General features: G+C 43.7%; 1 protein-coding gene across 5 annotated transcripts in view; it reads left to right on the top strand.

Annotated features, from left to right (window-relative positions):
• Positions 1-21,183, top strand: part of PTDSS2 (phosphatidylserine synthase 2) — a 42,777-nt gene that overhangs the window by 14,711 nt on the left and 6,883 nt on the right. For all 5 annotated transcript variants that reach the window (XM_074842539.1, XM_074842541.1, XM_074842544.1 and 2 more), the window contains 8 exons: positions 1,803-1,885; positions 7,196-7,263; positions 10,224-10,358; positions 12,130-12,180; positions 14,745-14,858; positions 16,370-16,488; positions 17,166-17,280; positions 19,384-19,529. In XM_074842539.1, coding sequence (XP_074698640.1) covers positions 1,803-1,885; positions 7,196-7,263; positions 10,224-10,358; positions 12,130-12,180; positions 14,745-14,858; positions 16,370-16,488; positions 17,166-17,280; positions 19,384-19,529 — 831 coding nt within the window. The remainder of the gene's footprint in view (positions 1-1,802; positions 1,886-7,195; positions 7,264-10,223; positions 10,359-12,129; positions 12,181-14,744; positions 14,859-16,369; positions 16,489-17,165; positions 17,281-19,383; positions 19,530-21,183) is intronic.

Genomic DNA, 21,183 nt, shown 5'->3' with positions numbered 1-21,183 from the left:
TTTTTATAGTCAGAGGTGAACGTTGCAAAATAGTTTTCATGAATCCGTTGGTTTTCGATTTTTGAAAGAAATTTTGATATGTTTGAAGTATGGATACTGTTGCTTCTGGTATCTTAACATTTTCTCAATAAAATTCTCTCAAAAATTATTGGATGTTTTCTCTGGCTCCTGCAGAGCCATTCTGTTTACGGTCAAGGCTTGCATCATGGACTGCAGACATGGCCTATGCTTGCCCTGCAGTGCAGTGAGGGATTTCCCAATTATCTATCTCTTCAGCCAGCTCTTAAGCAGGTAATATGAGAAAGCATGAGGGATCTATTGGGAGCTCAGATGTAGAAAAAAGAGCATTTTTGGATCGCTTTATAGCATTTCATCCATTAAGACTAAAGGAATATGCCCAAGTAGAAACCATGGGGCTTGTCTTCATGGAAAACAAGAGGTGACTCCTGGAAAAGAAATGCTGTTTTATGCACGTGACATGTTTAAAATTTCAGTTATTTAAAATTCTCCTGAGATTTTAAGTTGATGTTAGGTACTTTGAAATTAAATGCCAGACCTCACCCACCTACCTCACATCTCAGTCTCTCGGGGTCTGTTCTGTGTGCGGAAGGGTTGGTGTTCCTGACGGTGAGGGTCAGGCATTCGGACATGAGTATTTGCATTTTCTCATTTTTTCTTTTACTTGCTAAACAGAACTTTACTGAAAACCACACTGCATGTAATTAGTGGGTTTCCAGTCAATGTTGCTTGCTTGCTTTGCTGTTTGATCAGTAGGGATCTCCTCCCGGAGCCTTTGCCTGCCCTTCCACACTGGCTTCAGCTGACGCTTGGCCTTGCCGGGGGGCTGCTGTGTTCCTCCCCGACAGAGCTGAGCAGAGCTGTTTTTTCCTGGGTTGGTTTTCAGCTGGTCAGGCCTTGCCCCATCTCACCCTGCGAGGCGCACGAGTGCTGCCCCTGGGCAGGTGGCTCTGGTGGTCCTGACTCAGGGCTCACCTTGCTGTGGGGGAGAGAAGACTCTGCAGGTCTGGGCTTAGGGGGTTGCCATGGGCTTGTGGGTCTTCGGTATACTTTGGCCCATGGGCTGATAATTGTTTTTCTTTAATGCCTCTGTTATGTTCTGTTAGGGTCGATATTACAGCTCCAGCTTTTGAAATAGCACCAGGGCCAGTTTGGTCTTACAAGCTCCTCCTTGTCTTTAGTTGAATAAGGAAATTTTTTGGAGTGGTGACAGGTTCAACAGTTCATTTTAAAATTTCATTGAAATTTTACTAGAGCAATGAGAAGCCCTCTAACTTGAGAGCTTTCTTGCTGCTAAATTTTAAGCGTCTTTCTGACAAAGTGGGCATAAAAGCTTCTCAAAGACGTAGGGAAGCATTTGACTTACTGTGCCCCTCATGGCAGTCTGCAGGCTGAGGCTCATCGCGTGCATCAAGGAGCTGCTGATTTGTTCTGGTTTTGCTGGGTGAGTTCTGGGCCAGATGAGGCTCCTCACCAGCCTGGCCGGACACCAGTCAGGGGCAGCAAAATGGAGGGAATGGAAGCATGCGGTTTGTGGGGAGGGGGGGAGAAGGATGGATGGGTAAACTTTGGGGTTTGAGGCAGTCTGTCATGAAACCACGCTTAAAAGAATAGGAATTTATACCTGCTTCCCTGAACTATCATCTCCAAAAGGCATCTATTTGATTGACATGTTCAGTAGTTAAGAAACAAAGACCAGACATTTTTTACATCAAAAAATATAATTTACAATTTCATTAGGAAGATGAAGCAATATAAACAGTTTGTCTGTTTTTCCCTTTCAGAGGTATTGTTGCCAGTATTTTGGTTTTCTTATGTTTTGGAGTTACACAAGCTAAAGATGGACCATTTTCAAGACCTCATCCAGGTAATCTATGTTGCTTAAGTCACTTGCATATTTCTGATAAATTGCATGGCTTATGGTGAACATAAATATTTGTGTTATTGTAGAGCAGGTAAGTCATAATTTAAATAATAATACGGGTTCACTAACACTACACACTTATCACATAGCCTCCCAGTTCCACCCAGCCTCCAGACAGCATAGCCATCCTTCTGTGCTTTCAATCTGTGTGTAGCATAGGATTTTTTTTTTTCTTGGATCTCCCTGTTTTGGCTTCCTGTTGTTAGTAAAAAGCTTTGTGTGAGCTGCCACATTCTTGAAACCTTCACTTCCCTTGTTTATCCCCCCTCTTTTTTCCCCTCCTCCTTTCTGCAATGGGCTGCCCTTCTGGCCGTGTGTCCGGGTGCTGGAGCCCTGTGTCCGTCATCCACAACAGCTGGTTGATTAGAAGCCCTTGATTATGATTTTAAGGATTTCTAGTAAGACTGTAAGTCCTGAAAGCATTTGAAAGCACAGCACATGTAGTGTTATCTCAGGTGAAGTATGAAAATATTTTAATATCTTTGGGGTTTTTATCTATTTTTAGATGTGAATCATTGAGAAAGAATTAAGGGAATTTATATAGGCTTACATAATATTCCTGAAAGCATTAGGCTCTCCTACAGTCAGATAAAGCTATAAGTATTTCTTATGCCAGAAATTTAACTTTCCAGTTTAGGAATGCTATTCTATATGAGAAACAGTAGACAAGTTAAAAACCTTGATCAAAGCAGACGTTGTTCCAGAGCAGTGCCCACAGCACACCTCTGCAAACTTAGGGCTTTATTCAGAAGTCTGCATTTCTGAGGTCTTATTAAATGGCAGTTTTTAGTCTTTTCTTTCTGTTACAGTTAATTTGGGTTCCTCCTGTAAGACAAATTACTCCTTTTAAGGACACCAGCGATAGTTGGGTGCTTTCAGTTTGGGAACATCCAGTGGTTTTGTCTGGGATGGAAGTCATTTTTATTCCCTAGATCGAAGTAGTACAAAGTGGATGGGGAAAGTCCAAAGGTCAGAGATCTCTACAGCGAACTTCTAGTGTAGACTGAGCCAACGTCTACCACCTCTGTCTGCTCCTGTCTTGGAAACAGCAGTTACTGGACTGAAGTTGGGTATCTTTCAGCAGAATCAAATCATCCACGAACAGGGCGATCGAAGAAGCTCCGGTCTATTCAATCACTTCACATACGGAGTGTATTCATGTGGTCTTTCGGCTCAACGCCACCTTTCCTCTCGCTTGTTTGATGGGATGATCTTCTGAAGGGTGGTTTTTGGGGTTGTAGCAGCTCACTAGGACAGCGGATAGTCCCCCAATCACAACAAGCCCTGTGGGTGCCCGTCCCCGGGAGGGTGGTGGCCCTTCCCCACAGCCCTCCGCGGGGAAGGCTCTGGCCAGCGTTGGAGTGTGTGGCATTGCGGCCCCGGGAGATTGGGCGCCGGCTCTCCCACTCCAGAGGGGTGTAGCGGGGGGTTCCCACCAGGCAGCCCAGTCGCTGACAGCCTCGCGCGGCTGTTCCGGGAGGAAGATCTCATCCCAAAGGAACTGGCAGCGCAGGCCGCTGCTGCGCGCTGCTGCCATTTATAGGGCAGAAGAGAGCCTCTGGGTCAGGCAGGGCACTGCGGTCACCCGCGGCCACAGCAGATCTGTTACATGAACTCTTCAAGCTGTGCCTTAAAAGCAGTGAGGTTCCGTGTCCTGCTTCTGTCGGGTCATTTCTGGAGCCCTGTTATTCGGTACGTGTGTACCTATTTATGACCAGCTCAGAGATGTGTTATTTTTTTTTTTTTTGTCTGGTTTTTGTGCCTAATGTTGTTGTTCTGTTTAACTCTTCTTACTCAGCGTTTATCCACCTGATTTATTTATGCACAACTCGCCTATGTCAACTTGCTGCTGGTTTTGCTAAAGCAAACATATTTTGCTAAAGCAACAAGTTCTGCTTTTAGTCTCCCCTCTTAATATAAGTCTGCTTTCCTGAGAATTTTTTTTTTCTTTACTCATTTAGCCTTTCAGGCGGCGTAGGTCAAACTCCAACCTCTGTTGGTGAATAGGGGTAAGTGGCTGGTTGTGCATGCAGTCAGGCACCGCTCGCTTAAGTGTTCATCTGCTGTTCTCAGGTCTCCCTACAATGGCAACTGTTTAGTGTTTGAGCATAGTCATCACAAAGCTATCAGGTATGTAAATGATCAGTTGGAGCCTACTTAATTGGAAAGATAGTCCTAATTTGAGGGAGGTTCATGGTGACAAGTGCATTTAAGGAAAACAAATATTAGAGGTATGCCAAAAATAACTTTATAGCTAAAGCTGAGGCCGGTCCAGGAAGAGAGAGAACACAATGTTTGTACAGCTTTGAAAACATCTTGTCTCTGGTGTACATGTACAGATATAAAGTAGTCTTCAAAACCTCTTGGGTATTTGTCAGCCAGGGAGAAAGCGCACTAAATTATAACCAGATCTTGTTTTTTCATTATGAAGTCTTGCTGAGCCTCTTCAGCAGCTGCAAATTATCTGTTGCCAGACCCCTATGCCTATAGGAAAGGAAAAGCTCAGATAAGGATTTAGGTTTTTCTGCTTTCTGAACTGTACGTGCATCAGTTTCAGAACTAGTCTGCCATGTTTATGTCTGAGTAGTGTAAAATCTGTCACACCAGGCTTTATAGGTCAGAAGAAACTCAGCATTTTTAAGGCTCCTAGTCTGAAGGTGGTGTTTGAAGGAAACAATGCTCAGTTCTTGTGGGAGAAGTGTGTTAATGAAAGGTTAGTTCTTCTGGCTTGAACATAATGTTTACTCTTGAAGGTATGCAGTCATTATAGGAAAGCATAGAAAACACCTTATCAAACAAACCAATTTTTTTAATCCCTTAAAAAAAAAAAGTCACCACTGTGTTTCTATCCCACAGACTTGCATTCAAAAGGCTGAAGTATTTTTCGGCAGCACAGTGGTGCCAGTTTGGGGAGAGATTCCTCTCTTCCAGATAATCCTCTGACCAGGGGAGGGTGTTTTGCTTCCTTATTTTTCCTAAGCTGCATTCCAGGATGACAAGAGGGTGCACACGTGCTCTCAGTTGGTCCTTCCAACTGACATTTGCTGGGGGATTTGAAAGTTAAATCAAATCTGAAGGAAGGAGAGAAGTCTCAAGTAATGGTTTCTACAACTTTTGTGTAAGGACAGCTGTAGGAGAGGCACTGGTTGTTGCCTCACCAAGGAGAAGGCAGGCTGAACTCTGCTTTTCCTTCTCTCAAGGAGACCAGGGGGCAAAACCACCTCGTAATGTGTATTTAGAGGTTTGCTTGAGTTTTTTTTAATGACTGACCCCTAAGAAGACACTTCATGGTATCGCATAATTAAGGAATGACAATTATGTTCATAGACTTTAAGTAAAAATCTTAAAAGTTCCAAATTTCCAGTGAAAGCTGTTACAGAGCTCTGAAGGTCCTGTTATCCAGGCCACACTTGCCTTTTTTTTTCCCTTTTTTTTTTTTTTTCCTGGAAGTGTAAAGTAGGACATTTCAATGAAATCCATTTAGTGGTTTTGCTGACAAAGAGTCACACCTTCTCACATTTCAGTCTATTTTAATGATGGTATCAGAAGCAGGCTGTTCGAGACTCTTTTAAAAATGTAGATTTTTTTTTTTAATTTTTTTTCTGCTTGAGACTGAATTAGGCAAAGACAGCATTTATATCTGTTTCAGGGAGCAAACAAGCCTGCAGGAAGCTCTGCAGCACCATGGCTACTTGATTCCAGGTTCTGAGCTGATAAGCAAGTATGTTTGCAAGCCTGGAGTTTGTTTAGTTCTTGCATTATTTATGTCATAGTCCTGCTTTTAAGCATGAACATACCTAAGTTGCCTTGGAGTTAAGAGATAAATGCCCAGGTCAGGCCTGAAGGTTCTTGGTTTTTTCACTTCATGGCAAACCATGTTCATGCAGGTGAATCGCTTGCTGTCTCCACTCACCCATATGAGTGACTGTCTCGATTCCTCTTCGCCCCAGTCCAATTCTAAGTATCACCTAGATGGAACTGTGGCAGGAGAGCTCTGTTTTATAAGGATAAACAGGAAACACCTGAAGGAAAGTCAATTAACATCATTCCGGAGTGATTGGTGTGTGACGTTACCGAGAGATTTAAATATCCACTTGAGTCAAGTTTTGCTGAATTACCTTGTGCAGTTTTTTAGATGTGGTTAGGAAGAAATGCTGGAGCACTCTGCCTCTGCACATACTGGCTCTGCATTAACCAGCTTCCTCTTGTAGAGGAGTTAACAGAAACGCTGGCTGAGATTTCAGAGCCCAGAAATCCCTTTACGGAACGAAGGCCAAACCAGTCTCTGGGTGGAGTAGGAAGAATTAAAGGTGTGAGTGCAGCCTGTGGAGCACAGAGCTTGTACCCAGGATGCTCAGAGAGCCCTGGGGACTGAGCCCTTCAGGACAACTGAGGTGGCAGTGGTGGAGCTGGAAGCGTCTAAGTACTTTAATTTGTGTACCCTTGAGATTCAGGTGTTGCTTCAGTGTGAGAAGATCTGTAATCACACACCTTGGGAGCGTGAAGAGCGACTGCAGACTCTGCAGTAGCTGAGTTTTGCATGATATTTCTCTTATTATGAAGAGTTTTGGATGATCTCATAGGTCTTGCATCTAGTACCTGCTAAACCTTTCGTACTTTTTTTTAAAATTTAATTCCTAGTGAAAGTGCAAATATCTTTCGCGTTTTGAAATGCTATCTGCCCCTTGAGGAAACAACCTTGTCTTCAGGGGCAAAGGTGGGCTTACAAAAGTGAAAGCAGTGGTTCCTCCTGCTGGTCCTGGTCTTGTCTGTTTTAGCAGCACACAGGCAGAAGTTGGCGAAGTGCCTTTCCCAGACAAGGAAAACCAAAGCTGGGCAGGTCAGGTTACATGAGATCATGGAGAGAAAAACTGGGTTAGTTCGGGAAGAGTATAGTTCTCTTCCATGGACTTCTGGAGAGCATTGCAGGTGGCACGTGTCACTGCCTCGAATTCTTCAATGTTTAGTTCACTGGGTTGAACAGCTCTTGTGGGTCCTGCTCTGTTCTCACCAACCCAGGTCAGTGTCTGAGCGATTCGGGCAGATTTACGTGGCAGCCTGTCTGGCAGTTAAAGAGCCTTTCTGGTTGTGCTCTTCAGGAAGGATGGTGAACACTTTACCTGAATGCTGGCCTTTATAATTTCTTGGTGGAGTATCTCTTCTTGAACTGTGTAGTTATATTACAGTAAAATGAATAATGGGCTGCTCTTTTGCTGAGACGCTTGCTAACATCCCGTTTGTCCGTTTCTGTAGCTTACTGGAGGTTTTGGCTGTGTGTCAGCGTGGTGTATGAGCTCTTCCTCATCTTTATCCTCTTTCAGGTAAGTAACTTAGACCTCTAGTTACTAAATACCAGTTTAACATGGATACAAAATCCTTTGTTGTGTTCTTTAGGGTTCTTGCTGACTACAGGAGATGGTCTTCATTTTTGTGAAATCAAATCATTGTGCTATTTAATGAGATTTCTAGGTTGAGGAAAAATTATTATAAGAATCCTTCATCTTGTTATCTAACCTCCAGTTAGTGTTGGCCTAGGTTAGACACCACAGTGAAGAGTTCTTAAATGAGTTGATAAGAAGTCAGAGTTCTTGTTTAGATCAAACGATCAGGAGTTGGTGCTTCTGATGTTTAGTCTCTGCTCTGCTGGACTTGATGTGACTCGCTGGAGTTGCATACCAGCTGTTAGTGTTAGAACCTACAGATTGTGGGGTGAAATCATCTTGTTTAATCTTTTGAAATACTTTTTACCTTGAATGATAAGTGCTTTGAATGATTTTTTTGCTATAAACTGAAACTTCATGCACAACTTAGTGTAGTGGCAGCAAGCTGAGGATTGTTCTTTCTAGACAGACATGCTGTCGGTACTTCCAAATAAAGCATGCTATTTTTTACCATATTTTCATCCTTCAGTAAATAGAATTTTCCCCTGCCTCTTACAATTCAGCTTCTGCATTTCTGAGAAGTCATAGAAGTAAAATATTTTGAGATCAGCAAGAGCAGTAAACCTGGCACTATTAACAGAGCCATTGTGTGTGTACTTACACCACTGCAAATCAAGGTTGAGTGCCAAGAAGGAGCTCCACTCATCCTTTCCTCAGTTACTCAATCCACTTCCTGCAGTCATCTCCTCAGGCAACAGCATGATTTGAAACCGGGAGCAAATGTAGAGATACTAAAGCATGAGAGGTAACTGTCCTGCGCTGTCAGACAGCCGGCTACGTTTCAGATTTAGATTCCAATTAGAGTCCCCGGTTGTTCATTTTCAGACAGGTCCTTCTTGCTGACATCTTGGTAACCTTTGGTGCTCTGTATTTTGAAAGGATTGTGCAAGTACCATCAGATACTCATCAGGTAGCTTTAAAAAATCATTTTAGATGAGAGAAGGATGAGGAACGTATTTTTTTTTTTTTTTAAAAATGTTTTGTCTCTAGAGGCCAAGTGAGCTTGAAGCGGGACTAGAATTCAGAGGTGTCAGGATCTGTCTTCTGTTGGAGTAGGGCATTTGCTTTGCAAACAAGTTTTTAATATTGATCAAACTGTTTCCAGCTAATCAGAGATTTCCTTTGGCTTTAGCAATCCTTGTTCTGCTTGGCTTTCCTGGAGCCTCCCCAAAAGTCAGCGCCAAACTCTCTTAAGAATACAAAACTCTTTTTTTTTTTTTTTTTTTTTTTTTCCTGGCTTATTGTTTCAGTGGACAGCTGGAATGTGTCTGCAGTAGATCAGTAAACAACAATGTGAGTTTGTCCTGTTGACGTAACTTGGGGGTTCAGTGTAAACCCTTACGCAGGGCCCTAATGTCTCATTAGGGTTTCTTTCAGGCTGCCTGTCCTGCTTGGAGGGAGTGGAGTTCTGACCCTTTCACAGGCATGAACAGGTCTGTCTTGCCTTTTTTGTCGTTATTCCTCACCACTGAGGAATACTTACTCAGTTCTAATTTATTCTTATGTTCTCACTGTTTCATGTCACCCTGTTTTTTTCCAGGCATCCTTGTAAATGATACTCCTGATGAGCTGCAGTCAGACAATAATATGTTTCATTTTTATTTGATAGTACTCTTGTAGTTCTGATTTCTGATAGAAAAGCCTGGAATTGCTTTGCTTTCCTCTGGCAGTATGTTGTGTTACCAGCCATTTAGTTGTTAAGGACACTCACTAGCTGTTGCTCAGCTCTTTACTAAAAATACATTATTACTTTGCACAGGTTTAAATAAGGTTAAAATTATGCTGAGTCTGTAAGTGACTTAACTTCCTTAAAAGCAAATACAAGCTCGCTCATAGTTGCAACTTGTCTTACAGTTGAAGTGACTTTAGTGGTTTTATTCTATAATTCCATTATTATTGCTATTAACTAATTTTGGCCTTGCCCTGCTTTTATTGTCTGCAAGTCTGTTGGAGATGTTACATTGCTTCTGTTGTAAAACATTGACCACAACAGTGAGCAATTCCACTGGGAAACGCTTATTCAGCAAATGTCTGTCTGAGTTTCTAGTAAATTAATTCAAGTTTTGGTCACTGTTGATAACTAATATTTTGATAACTTCTTCCTTGCTGTTTGCTTCAAGCCTGCTTCCCACCCGTGCTGCTGGTGGCACCTTATTTGAAATGACTGTTTATTCAACGAGCTGCAGTATATTTTTTCCACCATGAAACACGGCGCGGTTCTCGACTTTCTGCAGCTGAAGTGGGCTGAGCACATACGCGTGACTAATCCTGCCAACGGTGCACCGACCCGGTGTGCTCGATCTGCTGATGCCTGCATGTGCTGTGTTTGCATCGAGCCTCGTGTTTAAAGGGCTGCTGGGCCTCTCCCGTTCTAGGAAGCCAGAAGGCCACTAACACAGGAGCCGTTAAACAAGCCTTTCCTGAATCACTGGCAGCTGCTTCTTCACCCTCACCAAGCTCGAGGAGGGGAGAGGAAGGGCCAGAGGGTCAGCGGGAAGGCTGGATTGTGTGCCAGTTCGAGTGCTGAGCTTTTGGGAGGGAGGGGGCATAGAGGAGTGGCTTGGGAAACACTTAAGGATCTCTGATTTTTCATCTTTAAGAAATCTTCATTTCCTTCAGTAGTCACTTTTTTCCTTAACATTTAGCATTAGAGGCCCAGAAATTCAGGTATATCTGTAGTGTGATGCTCTGAGGTCTGGATATATTTCAAGAACTGTTCTGCGACCAATTTGAAAAAACCACCCGTTTGAAGATACAATGTTGATCTCAATTATCTTTGTACTTTTGTGTGCATTAATGCTCACTAAGAGGGAAACATGGGGTTTGTGTTCCTTTTGCAGACTGTACAAGATGGCAGACAGTTTATGAAGTACATTGATCCACATTTAGGGGTTCCTTTGCCAGAAAGAGACTACGGTGGCAACTGCCTTATTTATGATCCTGGCAATGAAACGGATCCATTTCACAATATCTGGGTAAGAAAGAAATAAAGTTACTTGCTAATGAGTCTGACTGTTTTTTGGTAAAAGGTTGCTTAATTGAACTCTTCAAAGTGCAGTCATGAGTCTTTCTGAGTATTGAACGAGAGAACAGGGCATGGCTGACTCTTTCAGCTTCTATGTCTCTTCCCTTGACCTTTCCTGTGGATCAGATGGAGATGTGTCTCTTTGTACCTAATTACGTTGCCCAGGAGAGGGAGTAAACTGTTTAACAACCCTCGTTTCTCTGTTTCTCCGATTATTGATGTAAACTTTTCCCCCTAGGAGTTTGGGTTTATTTGTGTGCTTAAAGAATCTGCTGCTTACAGTCACCCTGAGGCATGGAGTTCAAAAGCTGTATGTTGCCAAGCAACCCATAAGTTGCACTTTTCTGAATACCGTAAACCATCAGTTATTGTTTCTCACTGGCAAACTGTAGACTTGAGATTCAAGGGCAAAGGAATTCTGATTGTTTACAACTCCCTGATTGCATGGAGCTGTTAGCGCTTGTGTAGTGAGGAGCACTGAATCCTCTGGGCCTACCGTGTAAGTCTTCAGTGCCTCAGGAACTGGAATAACAGAGCAGTTGTCCTTTTCTAGACCTGCACCCAAACTAGGAGGCAGGCAGGCTGTGCCAGGGGCTTACGGTGGCAGGACTGATAAGAACCTCTGCTAGATCCACGATGGGGACCTGATAAAGAAATGCATGTTCTTGCTGTGGCTTGAATGTGTTCTGCTTCTGTCCCCTTGGAAGGCAAGGAATGTGACATTCAGCGTTACAGAGGCAATCTCCACTTTATCAATATGATCCTAATTTCAGTTTCTGCCCCTTGAAATTGTTGACTTTTCTTTGAAGATAGCTTGTTCACTGTACCTGAGAACAAAGAAACTCAGAAAATGCATCTGGTATTTGAAACAACTGAAGTTTATTGCTGCATTTTTCATCAAATCACAGAATGGTTTGGGTGGGAAGGGACCTTAAAGCCCATCCAAAGCCCCGTCCAACCTGGCCTTGAACCCTTACAGGGAGGGAGCAGCCACAGCTTCTCTGGGCAACCTGTGCCTGGGCCTCACCCCCCTCACAGGGAAGAATTTATTCCTTGTATCTCATCTAAATCTCCCCTCTGTCAGTTTAAAACTGTTACCCTTGTCCTATCCCCACACCCCCTGATCAAAAGTCCCTCCCCAGCTTTCCTGTAGCCCCTTTAAGTCCTGGGAGGCTGCTCTAAGGTCTCCCCAGAGCCTTCTCTTCTCCAGCTGAACCCCCCCAACTCTCTCAGCCTGTCCTCACAGGGGGGGTGATCCAGCCCCATGAGCATCTTTGTGGCCTCCTCTGGCCTCGCTCGAGCAGGTCCGTGTCCTTCTGCTGTTGGTGCCCCCAGAGCTGGACCCAGCACTGCAGGGGGGTTTCCCAAGAGCGGAGCAGAGGGGGAGAATCCCCCCCCTTGCCCTGCTGCCCACACTGCTCTGGATGCAGCCCAGCACACGGGTGGCTTTCTGGGCTGCCAGTGCACGTTGCTGGCTCACAGGCAGTTTTCCACCCACCAACACCCCCAAGTCCTCCTCGGGGCTGCTCTCCAGCCACTCCTTGCCCAGTCTGTGTTTGTGCTGGGGATTGTCCTGACCCATGGGCAGGACCTTGCACTTGGCCTTGTTGAACTCCACGAGGTTTGCACAGGAACCTTTTTCTTGGAAAAAAAGTAAGCCTTAAGAATGGGTTATTGTTTGCAGTGCAAAGTGACCTACTCTCTCTCTTCTTGCTTTATAGGACAAACTGGATGGATTTGTTCCTGCTCACTTTTTTGGCTGGTACCTGAAAGTAAGAATGGCTCTTCTGTTACATTTCTGTTACAGACTATTCTACTTTTAAAGCCTGACTGCTTCTGTTTCAGTGATGTCAGTCTCCATGATCAATTATATTTGGCAGTCATCTGTGAACTAGACTAAGTGTTTGTAATACATGAAAGGCTTGGGGTGTTTTTATCCCTGACCATGTAGGTCACCTCACTTCTTTCCAAAGTGACATTACATTGACAAGCTCCCACCTCCACCGTAATTCATTCTGAGGTCAGATCAATAAAAGTAAAAGCCTTTACTCCTGTAGCAGGATAAATGCTTGACTGACCTTTGCATGTAGCGTACGGGCAGGCCGCGCTTGGAGGAGGCAGGGCAAGTCTGCTGTTACCAAGCAGAGCTGCGTGATGGTCCCCCGCAGCTGTCCGAAGGCAGGCTTTTCCCCGTGGCATCCAAATCAGGATATTAAATCATTACATGGCTAGTGGTTTAATTCTTGGTTTTAGTTGGTACCAACTGACTGTGGAAGGATTTCCAGTTGTGCTTGTCTCTGGCAGAACACTTCCAACACATGTTTTGCTGATTACTTTGGTTTAAATATTAGCTTTTTGTAACCTGAGCAAACTTACAAGCTAACTTTATTTTGCCTTGCAGACCTTGATTTTTTTTTTTTTTTTTTTTACCTACAAGACTACCATAAATAATAAACTGAAAAAGCTCAGCCTGTTTTAAAAATAAGCTACAACTGTTGTTTTGCTTTTCCCTTTCAAAAGCGCAGATGTATTGCTGTGAGTGGTTTGGTTTGGGCTGGTTTTTTTCTCCCCCGTAACTGAAAGATGAGTGTGCTCAGCATGGGGAGACTTTACCATCAGATCCACTTGTTGGTGGCTTGCTCTATTAGTATACAGAATTGTAAATTTGGAGAAACTTGGATCTTCTTCATCCAAGAGAATTGCATTAGAAATTTAAATATCAAAATAGCGTTTCAGTTACATTCTGGTTTTATTTCTACAAATAATGTCATCCTGAGGAAAAATGCCTAAATAGTGAGAGCCTGGTAACAAGACTAGCTCCTCCATTCCTGAGGAGCTAGAATGGGGCAGAATGCCCGTCCACTCGTGCAAGCTGTTACCTGTCTTGGTCTGGAAGAAGCCTCGTTTTTATCAGAGACTGTTCCTGCAGAAGTGCTTGTGATGATACGTCACCTTGTCACCCTGCGGTCGGATTTAGGGAGCCCAGCATACTCCAGGGTGTTTGTGCTGCTAAGCTTGAAGGAAACTGCCTGCTGTGTTTCTTACTTGTCAGTTAACATATTTTTCTATAAAAAGCTTGGAAGTTGAGTGTGTTGTCTTCATAAACAGAGATGAGCGGGTGTTTGGGTTTTTTCTTTTTATTTTGGTCTGGTTTGAGTAACAGACTCTTAAGCTACATCTCAAAGCACCAGAATGGCAGTACTGAGAATGAATGTGCCTCACTCATCAGAAGTTACTGTGGGCCTCCCCATTTGCTTTGGAGTCACACACTGTCAGACTGATGTGTGGTAATTCATACCTTATATTTTTCCATCTTCTGGCTGAGGCACTCAGCACCGCGCTGCTGAGCTACGTTTGCTTCTGCAGCATCAGGACGAGCACGTTTGGGGTTGCCACCTTCCATCTGGGCACCCTGCTGAGGATACAGCAGACCAGATACACAGGCTCCTTCTGCTCTTATCCACTTAAAAATAGGAAATGAAGTGTTACCACAAATTTCTTCCCTTGTTTTGACAGAAGACTGAGATGATACGTATGTTCTAGGACAGCAGCTCAGCTGAATCCTTACGCTGAATGTAGAAGATGCTGCTGCTGCTCCTCATCACTCACCCTGGCAAGATGCTACCTGGTAGAAAGTAGACCCAGGTGTCCCAGCAGAGTCAGGGCTGAGGTTTAGTGCAGGAGACTTTTTTAAAGTTTGCATTAAACAGGCTCTGAAAAGCCTTTTTTGAGCAGCATTAGAAGAATGCCACCTCTGGTGGTTTAGCACCCAGTAATTCCATTCGTTTAACTCCTTTCTGAATCCCACCTTGCCTGCCTTTATTCTTTCGTGCAATGGTATTAATGTCATCATCTGGCTCTTCAGTGTCTGCCTTGTCTGTGGTGCTGCATACTTGATAGGCTGAGAGGCCTGTGAGCATTTGGCTTTACTAGACTATCACATGATAAAAATAGGATTGTCATGAGTTTCCTGATCCTTCTCTGGATACTAGAGACAAGATATTCCACTGTAGAAATAACTGGTAAACAAAGCACACCATGTGTGTCCTCTGTGTTCACAGTCCAGAAAGATTAATCTCATATTCCTTAAGTGATCAGTTTTGAAATTAGGGAAAAAAAAGTAATAATTTTTCCATACACTGTTGCAAAACTGTAAATCTGAGAAATGTCTCTGCAGTATTTATGGAGTTCTCCTTTGTTATAGATTTCTGAAGGGCATTAGTGTAGGTGCTGTCTGGTTCTGCTCAGTCTCGTGTGCAATTACTCATTTTTGTAATTTAGTATGTTGTGCAACCACTGTGGATATTGGAAAGACTTGTTTTCTCCCTTTATACAGACATTGATGATTCGAGACTGGTGGATGTGTATGATCATCAGTGTGATGTTTGAGTTTCTGGAGTACAGTCTGGAACACCAGCTGCCAAACTTCAGTGAATGCTGGTGGGATCATGTATGTACTGCACAGATCACGATGTGTTTGTCTAAATGGAAGTACAGATTTTTACAGGGAGGGGTAGGAAGTGGTGAGAACTACATTATATGGTGTGCATGTGGCCCAAGATGTGTGTGACTGCTGCAGCTCAGGAGCATTGGTGCTTCTCCCTGTTGAGTTTACAATATGTTTGTCACTGTTTGTATAATTTTGTGGGTTTTCAAAGGTTAAATATTTGGTTTGGTTCATTTCACACCAGAGAAAGAATCTAAAGTTTTCCCTGAACATTTTCAAATATTTGTTGATGCTACAAACCATAAAATCTGAAATTAAGAGAAAGAAAAAACTTTGTGTATAAAGTTTCAGATGGTCATTTTTCTCGCCTGTTTAAAAAAACCCAACCAAACACCAAAAACACAGACTCAGGGCAATTTGTGTCCAGCTCTTCCTTCTGTGCAAACCTATCTTCACTGTTTTCTGAAAAAGTAAATATTACTGTGTTTAGAATTTCTGGTGTGGTTTATAAAAAGGTTTTAAAAGCTGAATGTTTGGCCTTACTGAAAAGCTTTATGGTCTTTGCACGTGATAGTCTGTGTAACCATTCTTGTCATTCTTGTATTTTAATACTGCTTGTGCGTATTTTTTCAAGCCAGAGGGACTACTGTGATGATTTCTTGTGGAAAAAACAAGCTCTATAGCTTAAAGTTACACACTTCTTTTTTTTTTTTTTTTTTTTTAGTTTTCCTATGAAATGTAAATTGGTTACCAGAGTGATCAAAATTATCTACGTTCAAGGCGCACAGCTATGGTTCTTATGTTATTTCGGCTTGGTTTTATTCTTACAGTACGAGCTCTTTCCCAAGCTTGTAATGATGTGCTACATGGTTGTATTTATAAAAGTACATGCATTATGTATAAAGACATCAAGCAAAGCTATTCTGCCTTCAGAAAAACTTCTTATGAAATTAACACTCTGCTGGTTTGAATGCAGAGGACAACCAACTTTTTTTCAGCTCAAGAGCTCCATCTCCAGAATTAACGCTTGGCAATAAGACAGAGCAGGGGGAGAAATCACTTGTTTAATTTCACATCCTGAGCCTGGAGATCAGTCATTTCTTCAGGAGGCAGTCTGAAGCTTAAAGAGTAGGCTAAGTTATTGGGCATAGTAAAATCCAGTCCGTAGGAACATGTTCAGATATATATATATATTTTTTTTTTTTTTTGGTGTGTTTCTAAAGTTGTCACTGAACAGAGTGAGTTGAGCTGGTAGTAAGTAGGGAGAAGTCTGTTCTGTAGCAGAATGAAAACAGCAGAAGAGAATCTGCAGCCATCATCTGCAGAACGCTTTTGCTTTATCTGAGTAGGCTTGGGCTGGGATTTCCTCCTGACACTTTGGGCACCTCTTCTCTGGGGACGTTCAGTCCTTGTGACCGAGAGTGTGTCTGTGTGTGTGTGCATGCCTGTAGTATCCTCCCTTTTACAAGCTGTAGTGGTTCTTCTCCAGCAGCGCTGTGTTTTTCTCCTTTCAGTGGATAATGGATGTGATCTTATGTAATGGATTAGGAATTTACTGTGGGATGAAGACGCTGTCTTGGCTTTCTTTGAAAACGTACAAATGGCAAGGACTTTGGAACATTCCTACGTACAAGTAAGTTGGTGTAGAAAGTAACTTCGCAAGCAGTAGCACAGCGCAAAGTTTGGGCCCATGTGAAAGATTGTGGTTGTTGCAGGGTTGTTCTGTTTGGGTTCATGTGAATTAAAAAATTCATGTGTGTTTAGATGACTCAAGTATCTGGTAACTTATTACTGCAGGGAAGCTTGTTTAGGAGAGTTTTATTTAACTTGCGAATGAGATTGTTAAAAATATACCTGTCTGTCATGAGTTTATTTAATGAAATTGCTAAAGGAGATGCAGGAATCCAGGTCAGGACCATAGTCTTCCATTCACAGTGAGGATCTGTTTGGTCCTTGTGCAAATAATCCATTCCCTAGTAAGCACAACTCCATAGTAATTGGGACACTTAAAATTTAATAATGCCCTTGTAGTCTTGCACCGGCGATGAACTGTCCTTTCCTGTCGTGTGTCTTTGCTTAGCAAAGCAGAGCTGAGGGGCTGCTTGCTGCAGTGGTGTAGTATATTAAACTTTAAAATGATAGTCCAAATAACAGGCTTCTCTAACACAGAATGTTAATCTCATGAAGTAGTAATTTTTATGGAGTAAATGGAGGCATTTTGCGTATGTGAATTGGTGTCTCAAATGGAAATGTTAGTAGGTGTCTCTTATGTGCTGTTTCTTAACATTGTGTTCTGCTTTTTTTTTTCAGAGGAAAAATGAAGAGAATTGTCTTCCAGTTCACCCCGTATAGCTGGGTGAAGTTTGAGTGGAAGCCAGCATCCAGCTTACGCAGATGGCTAGCAGTTTGTGGCATAATCTTTGTAGTAAGGAAACTTCTCTGTTTTTTCTTTATCAATTGATTGAATGTTTTGTAACACTCAAGCAACTGTACAGACAGTAACTTAGGCTGGAACTCTGAGCTGGTGACGTTTCTTTAGTCAGGGCTGGAAGAGATGACTTCCAAACCCTGCAGCAGAGGTGTCTGTTCTCATCTCTCTGGTACAGGTTACAGATTCATTGCATAAGTACTTGTTCTTGCTTGCTGAACGATGTTGATTAGCGATATAAACTAGGAGCTACGCATAATTCAGCAAGTAACTGCTCCTACCAAAACCATTGGCTTTGGCTGAAAGTGGCTTTTTCCTGTCCTGAGCAGCTACGTGCCACCTTACCGTTGGAAAGGGCTGCACCCAGAGCTTTCTGTGTGCTAGCTCTGAGCAGCGTGGCTCCTGAAGCACACCGGTTTGCTTCGGATGATATTTTTATGCAAACTTAAATAATTTGGTTATCCTAGATACGTATGTGATGGTGTTAACAGTATCCAGCTTGGCCAGTTCAGGTGACGAGGCTCCCCCACTTAGACAAAAGAGAAAGTTGGCCTCTCCGCTGGTGACAACAAACTGACAGTGTGCCTCCCTGATCCGGCCTTGGTCCAGCCAGCTGGGTGGTTGAACTGTTGTGGGCATCTTGCATTCACAACTTCCATTTCACAGACACGAGTATCACACACGTGACACTGATACAGAGGGGAAATGTGGCAGTTTAAGTGCTTTTTCCCCACTCCTGCCTCCTGTCAGCTGGGGAGCTTGGCCTTTGTGTTAGCCATGGGCTGTCACTTGGCTCTGTTCTGAGCAACTCAGGCTTCAATTCGGCAACTGTGAAGATTAACTAAAAAAAACCTCGTGACACTTCTAGTGATTCCAGAGGCAACGGGCACTAACCAGTTTCTGTGTGACCGCTGTGGTACAGGATATAACTCTGTGGTTTTTAAGTTGCTAGAACAGCACAGATTTAAGTATCTTGAAATATGTGGAATAGGAAATCTGGTGGCTTATTGCGGGGTCTGCCCTGTGCAGTTCCCTGCTGGGTGGGACACAGCAGTCAGCTTGGCAAGCCACCCCCCCTCGATAACATCTCACTTCATGCCGATGCCGAGCTGCAGACCTGGGTGTGATCGGGTAAGCAGGCAGCAGCACTGGCAGCGAGGGCCAGGCAGCTGGCAGGCTCAGGCCCTTAAATACAAGTTCATGTCCCCTGATTTCCGCTACAGAAAACATTTGCCAAGTTCACACGGCACAGCAGAGGTGCTGAGGTTCCCAGAGCTTATGGGAGAAGTAAAGTAACTGTGCCTCCATCAACAAAATGCAGGTTCCTCCGAACGGTTCCTCTGTGTGTACTCACAACTTTGCACCCTGAAGAAATCGGGTTTTAGGTGCTGGAGCAGATTTTGCAACTGAGAGATGCCACTGAATTTATACTAGTCTTTGGAACAATAACGTTTCTTTTAGCAAAGCCTAGCTTCAGCTGACAGTTTCTAAGCAGCTTCAGGTATTGGCTCACTACTTTGGATTAAACAGTGCTTAATGCCATTTGTTATCACTGATTTTGAAGTGAGAAACTTGTGTCTGCTCACTCACTTAATCACACTGCCAGGGCAGCTCACTTGGGAACATCTTGCTATAAATGTATAACCAGTTCTCCTGAGCTGGCTTTGGCAGTGACGTTTGCACAACTGTAAAATAAATGAAACAGAAAAACCCCAGGATGTGCTGCTCATGTCTCTTGTTATTTTGGGGTTCCCTTAGTCAGATTTTAAATGACAGTGAAAGGACAAGTTGTTGCTTTTAGGATTTGTTATTGGTAGTTCTGTGGGTACTTCCAACTCTTGATAAACTTGTTCAAAATTAGAGGCAGTGCTTGTCCAGGTTTCTGTCGTGGTTTTTTTTTAATACCTCTTCCAACACACAGAAAACTTTTAAAAACTGTTCTTGGTCATTATTGCAACTGGTGATGGTGCGCTCAGTAATACGGAGTAGGACTTTGTGGCGTTAGAGACATGATGGGGGGAGTCATGCAGGGAGAGAGGGAGATTCCAGGCTTCGTTCAGTGAAGTCTTCTGCATGTAATTAAAATGTCCTTTTTCTCAGTTTTTATTGGCAGAGCTGAACACATTTTACTTGAAGTTTGTCCTTTGGATGCCACCAGAACACTACTTGGTCCTGTTACGACTTGTCTTTTTTGTCAATGTGGGAGGTGTGGCTATGAGGGAGATCTACGACTTCATGGACGACCCGTAAGCCAGTCCTCTTGTGTATATACCATGTCAAGCTTCACTTGCTTTATTTTGAATTTGCTCCGGCTTGTTGGCATCCATCTCAGGGCGATAGCTCAGCTTGTTGGGGACAAAAGGCCTAATCCCAAAGCATCTGCTTTGTGTTCTTTTGTTTTGGAGGTGAAATTCTGACTACATCTGGTTAGAGAACAGCTGCTGTTAAGGGCATTCCGTGTGCACTGTTTTTAACCTCAGTTTTTAATAAATGATAGCTCTTTTGAGAATGGAACGTGTAAATTAGCTGGAGTGCCACTGGCTCGTGGGCAGAGGAGTACTGAACTTCGCTTTCAGATTGATAGCCAGGAACAACAGTCCTTGGATGCACCTTCTAAGGACAACAGGGCCCAAACTGCAAAAATGTTTCTTAAAAGCGCTTCTTTTCTTGAGCTGTCTTCCAGCTGGTCCCTGGTCCTCTGCAGCTCTCGTGGCCTCCTCTTGCAGATCAGAGCACCCTTCATAGCAAAGTGTATTGAAGGCGAGGTGCACCCGTACACAACAGTGCATGTACTTTCAGACTGTTCCTACTTACGCATCATATTTGTCCTTGCTGCTTTTGTTTCTGCAGACCATGTAAGACCTGAGAAAGCTTTGTTCTCAAAATCACGTTTTCTTTTAAGTTTTAGTAGTAATGTCACAAATTGCCTGGGCCCACATCTTAAGTCTAAGACAACGTCTGGCTTCAAGGATGTTCATTGTCTGTCGCTCACCAACGCAAAAGTGTCTGTGTTCAGAATTTAGGGTTCCACCATTCTATGAAGATCAGTTTCCCTTGCAAGGCTTTGACTCCTAGAGCTGGGAAGAAGGGCCAGCCCACATTGCTTAGTCGGATTTCAGGACATTCAGCAGTGGCAGGCTGCCCCTGCCTTTGGTGTCGGACCTACTGGTTGGGACGTGCCTCCAACTCCAAGGTAAGAAGAGGTCTCTGCCTCTCGCTGGTCAGCTCCTCTCCTTAGCACCATTCACAATCTTCTGGTCCTTGTGTTTGGGTTGGAAAAACTCCTCTGCGCCCTGTTCAATCACATGGCATAACATTGAAATCGGGAGAACCATCAGTCACCAGTGCCTCATTGCTGACTCGGTTTGCCATTCCTTCCGTGAGCTGGAGCAGTTCATCCAGCCAGCAGAGACTCATCCCGACCCGCATGTCTTCATCACTGCCACCACCACCGGCTCTTCTGGCTCTCCTGGTGGGTGAGGGGACTGCCCCCCTCGCTTCCGAGGCTCTCGGCTCTGCTTGATGCACCTCAGAGCTGACCTCATCAGACTGTTCATGCCGCGGGGCAGAGCCTAGCGTCTGGTCCTACTCGCTGACTTCTCTGCGAAGGCTTTTGCAAACAGACTTCAAATCCTTTGTGCGTTTCAGATCATCCAAGCAGAGATAATCTACCCCTGTTTTACCAACTGAACTGGGTGTGTTTGCACTTGCACAGCATTTTGAACCAAGGAACCTGTTGTGTTGTAGGGAGAAGCTGCTGGGCAAGAGCAGGCTGAACCAGAGGCTTCCGGCTGACAGCACTTGAGAAACCTTCCTGACCTTTTCCTTTTGGGAACTCACTCAGCTTCTTAGTGGACAAAGGTTGGAATATTCCATTGACCTTCCCTGTCAGAAACATGG

This window comes from Strix aluco, chromosome 16 (assembly GCF_031877795.1).
Source record: "Strix aluco isolate bStrAlu1 chromosome 16, bStrAlu1.hap1, whole genome shotgun sequence".
Taxonomy (NCBI): Eukaryota; Metazoa; Chordata; class Aves; order Strigiformes; family Strigidae; genus Strix; species Strix aluco.
This window is presented reverse-complemented; position numbering and strand designations above follow the sequence as displayed.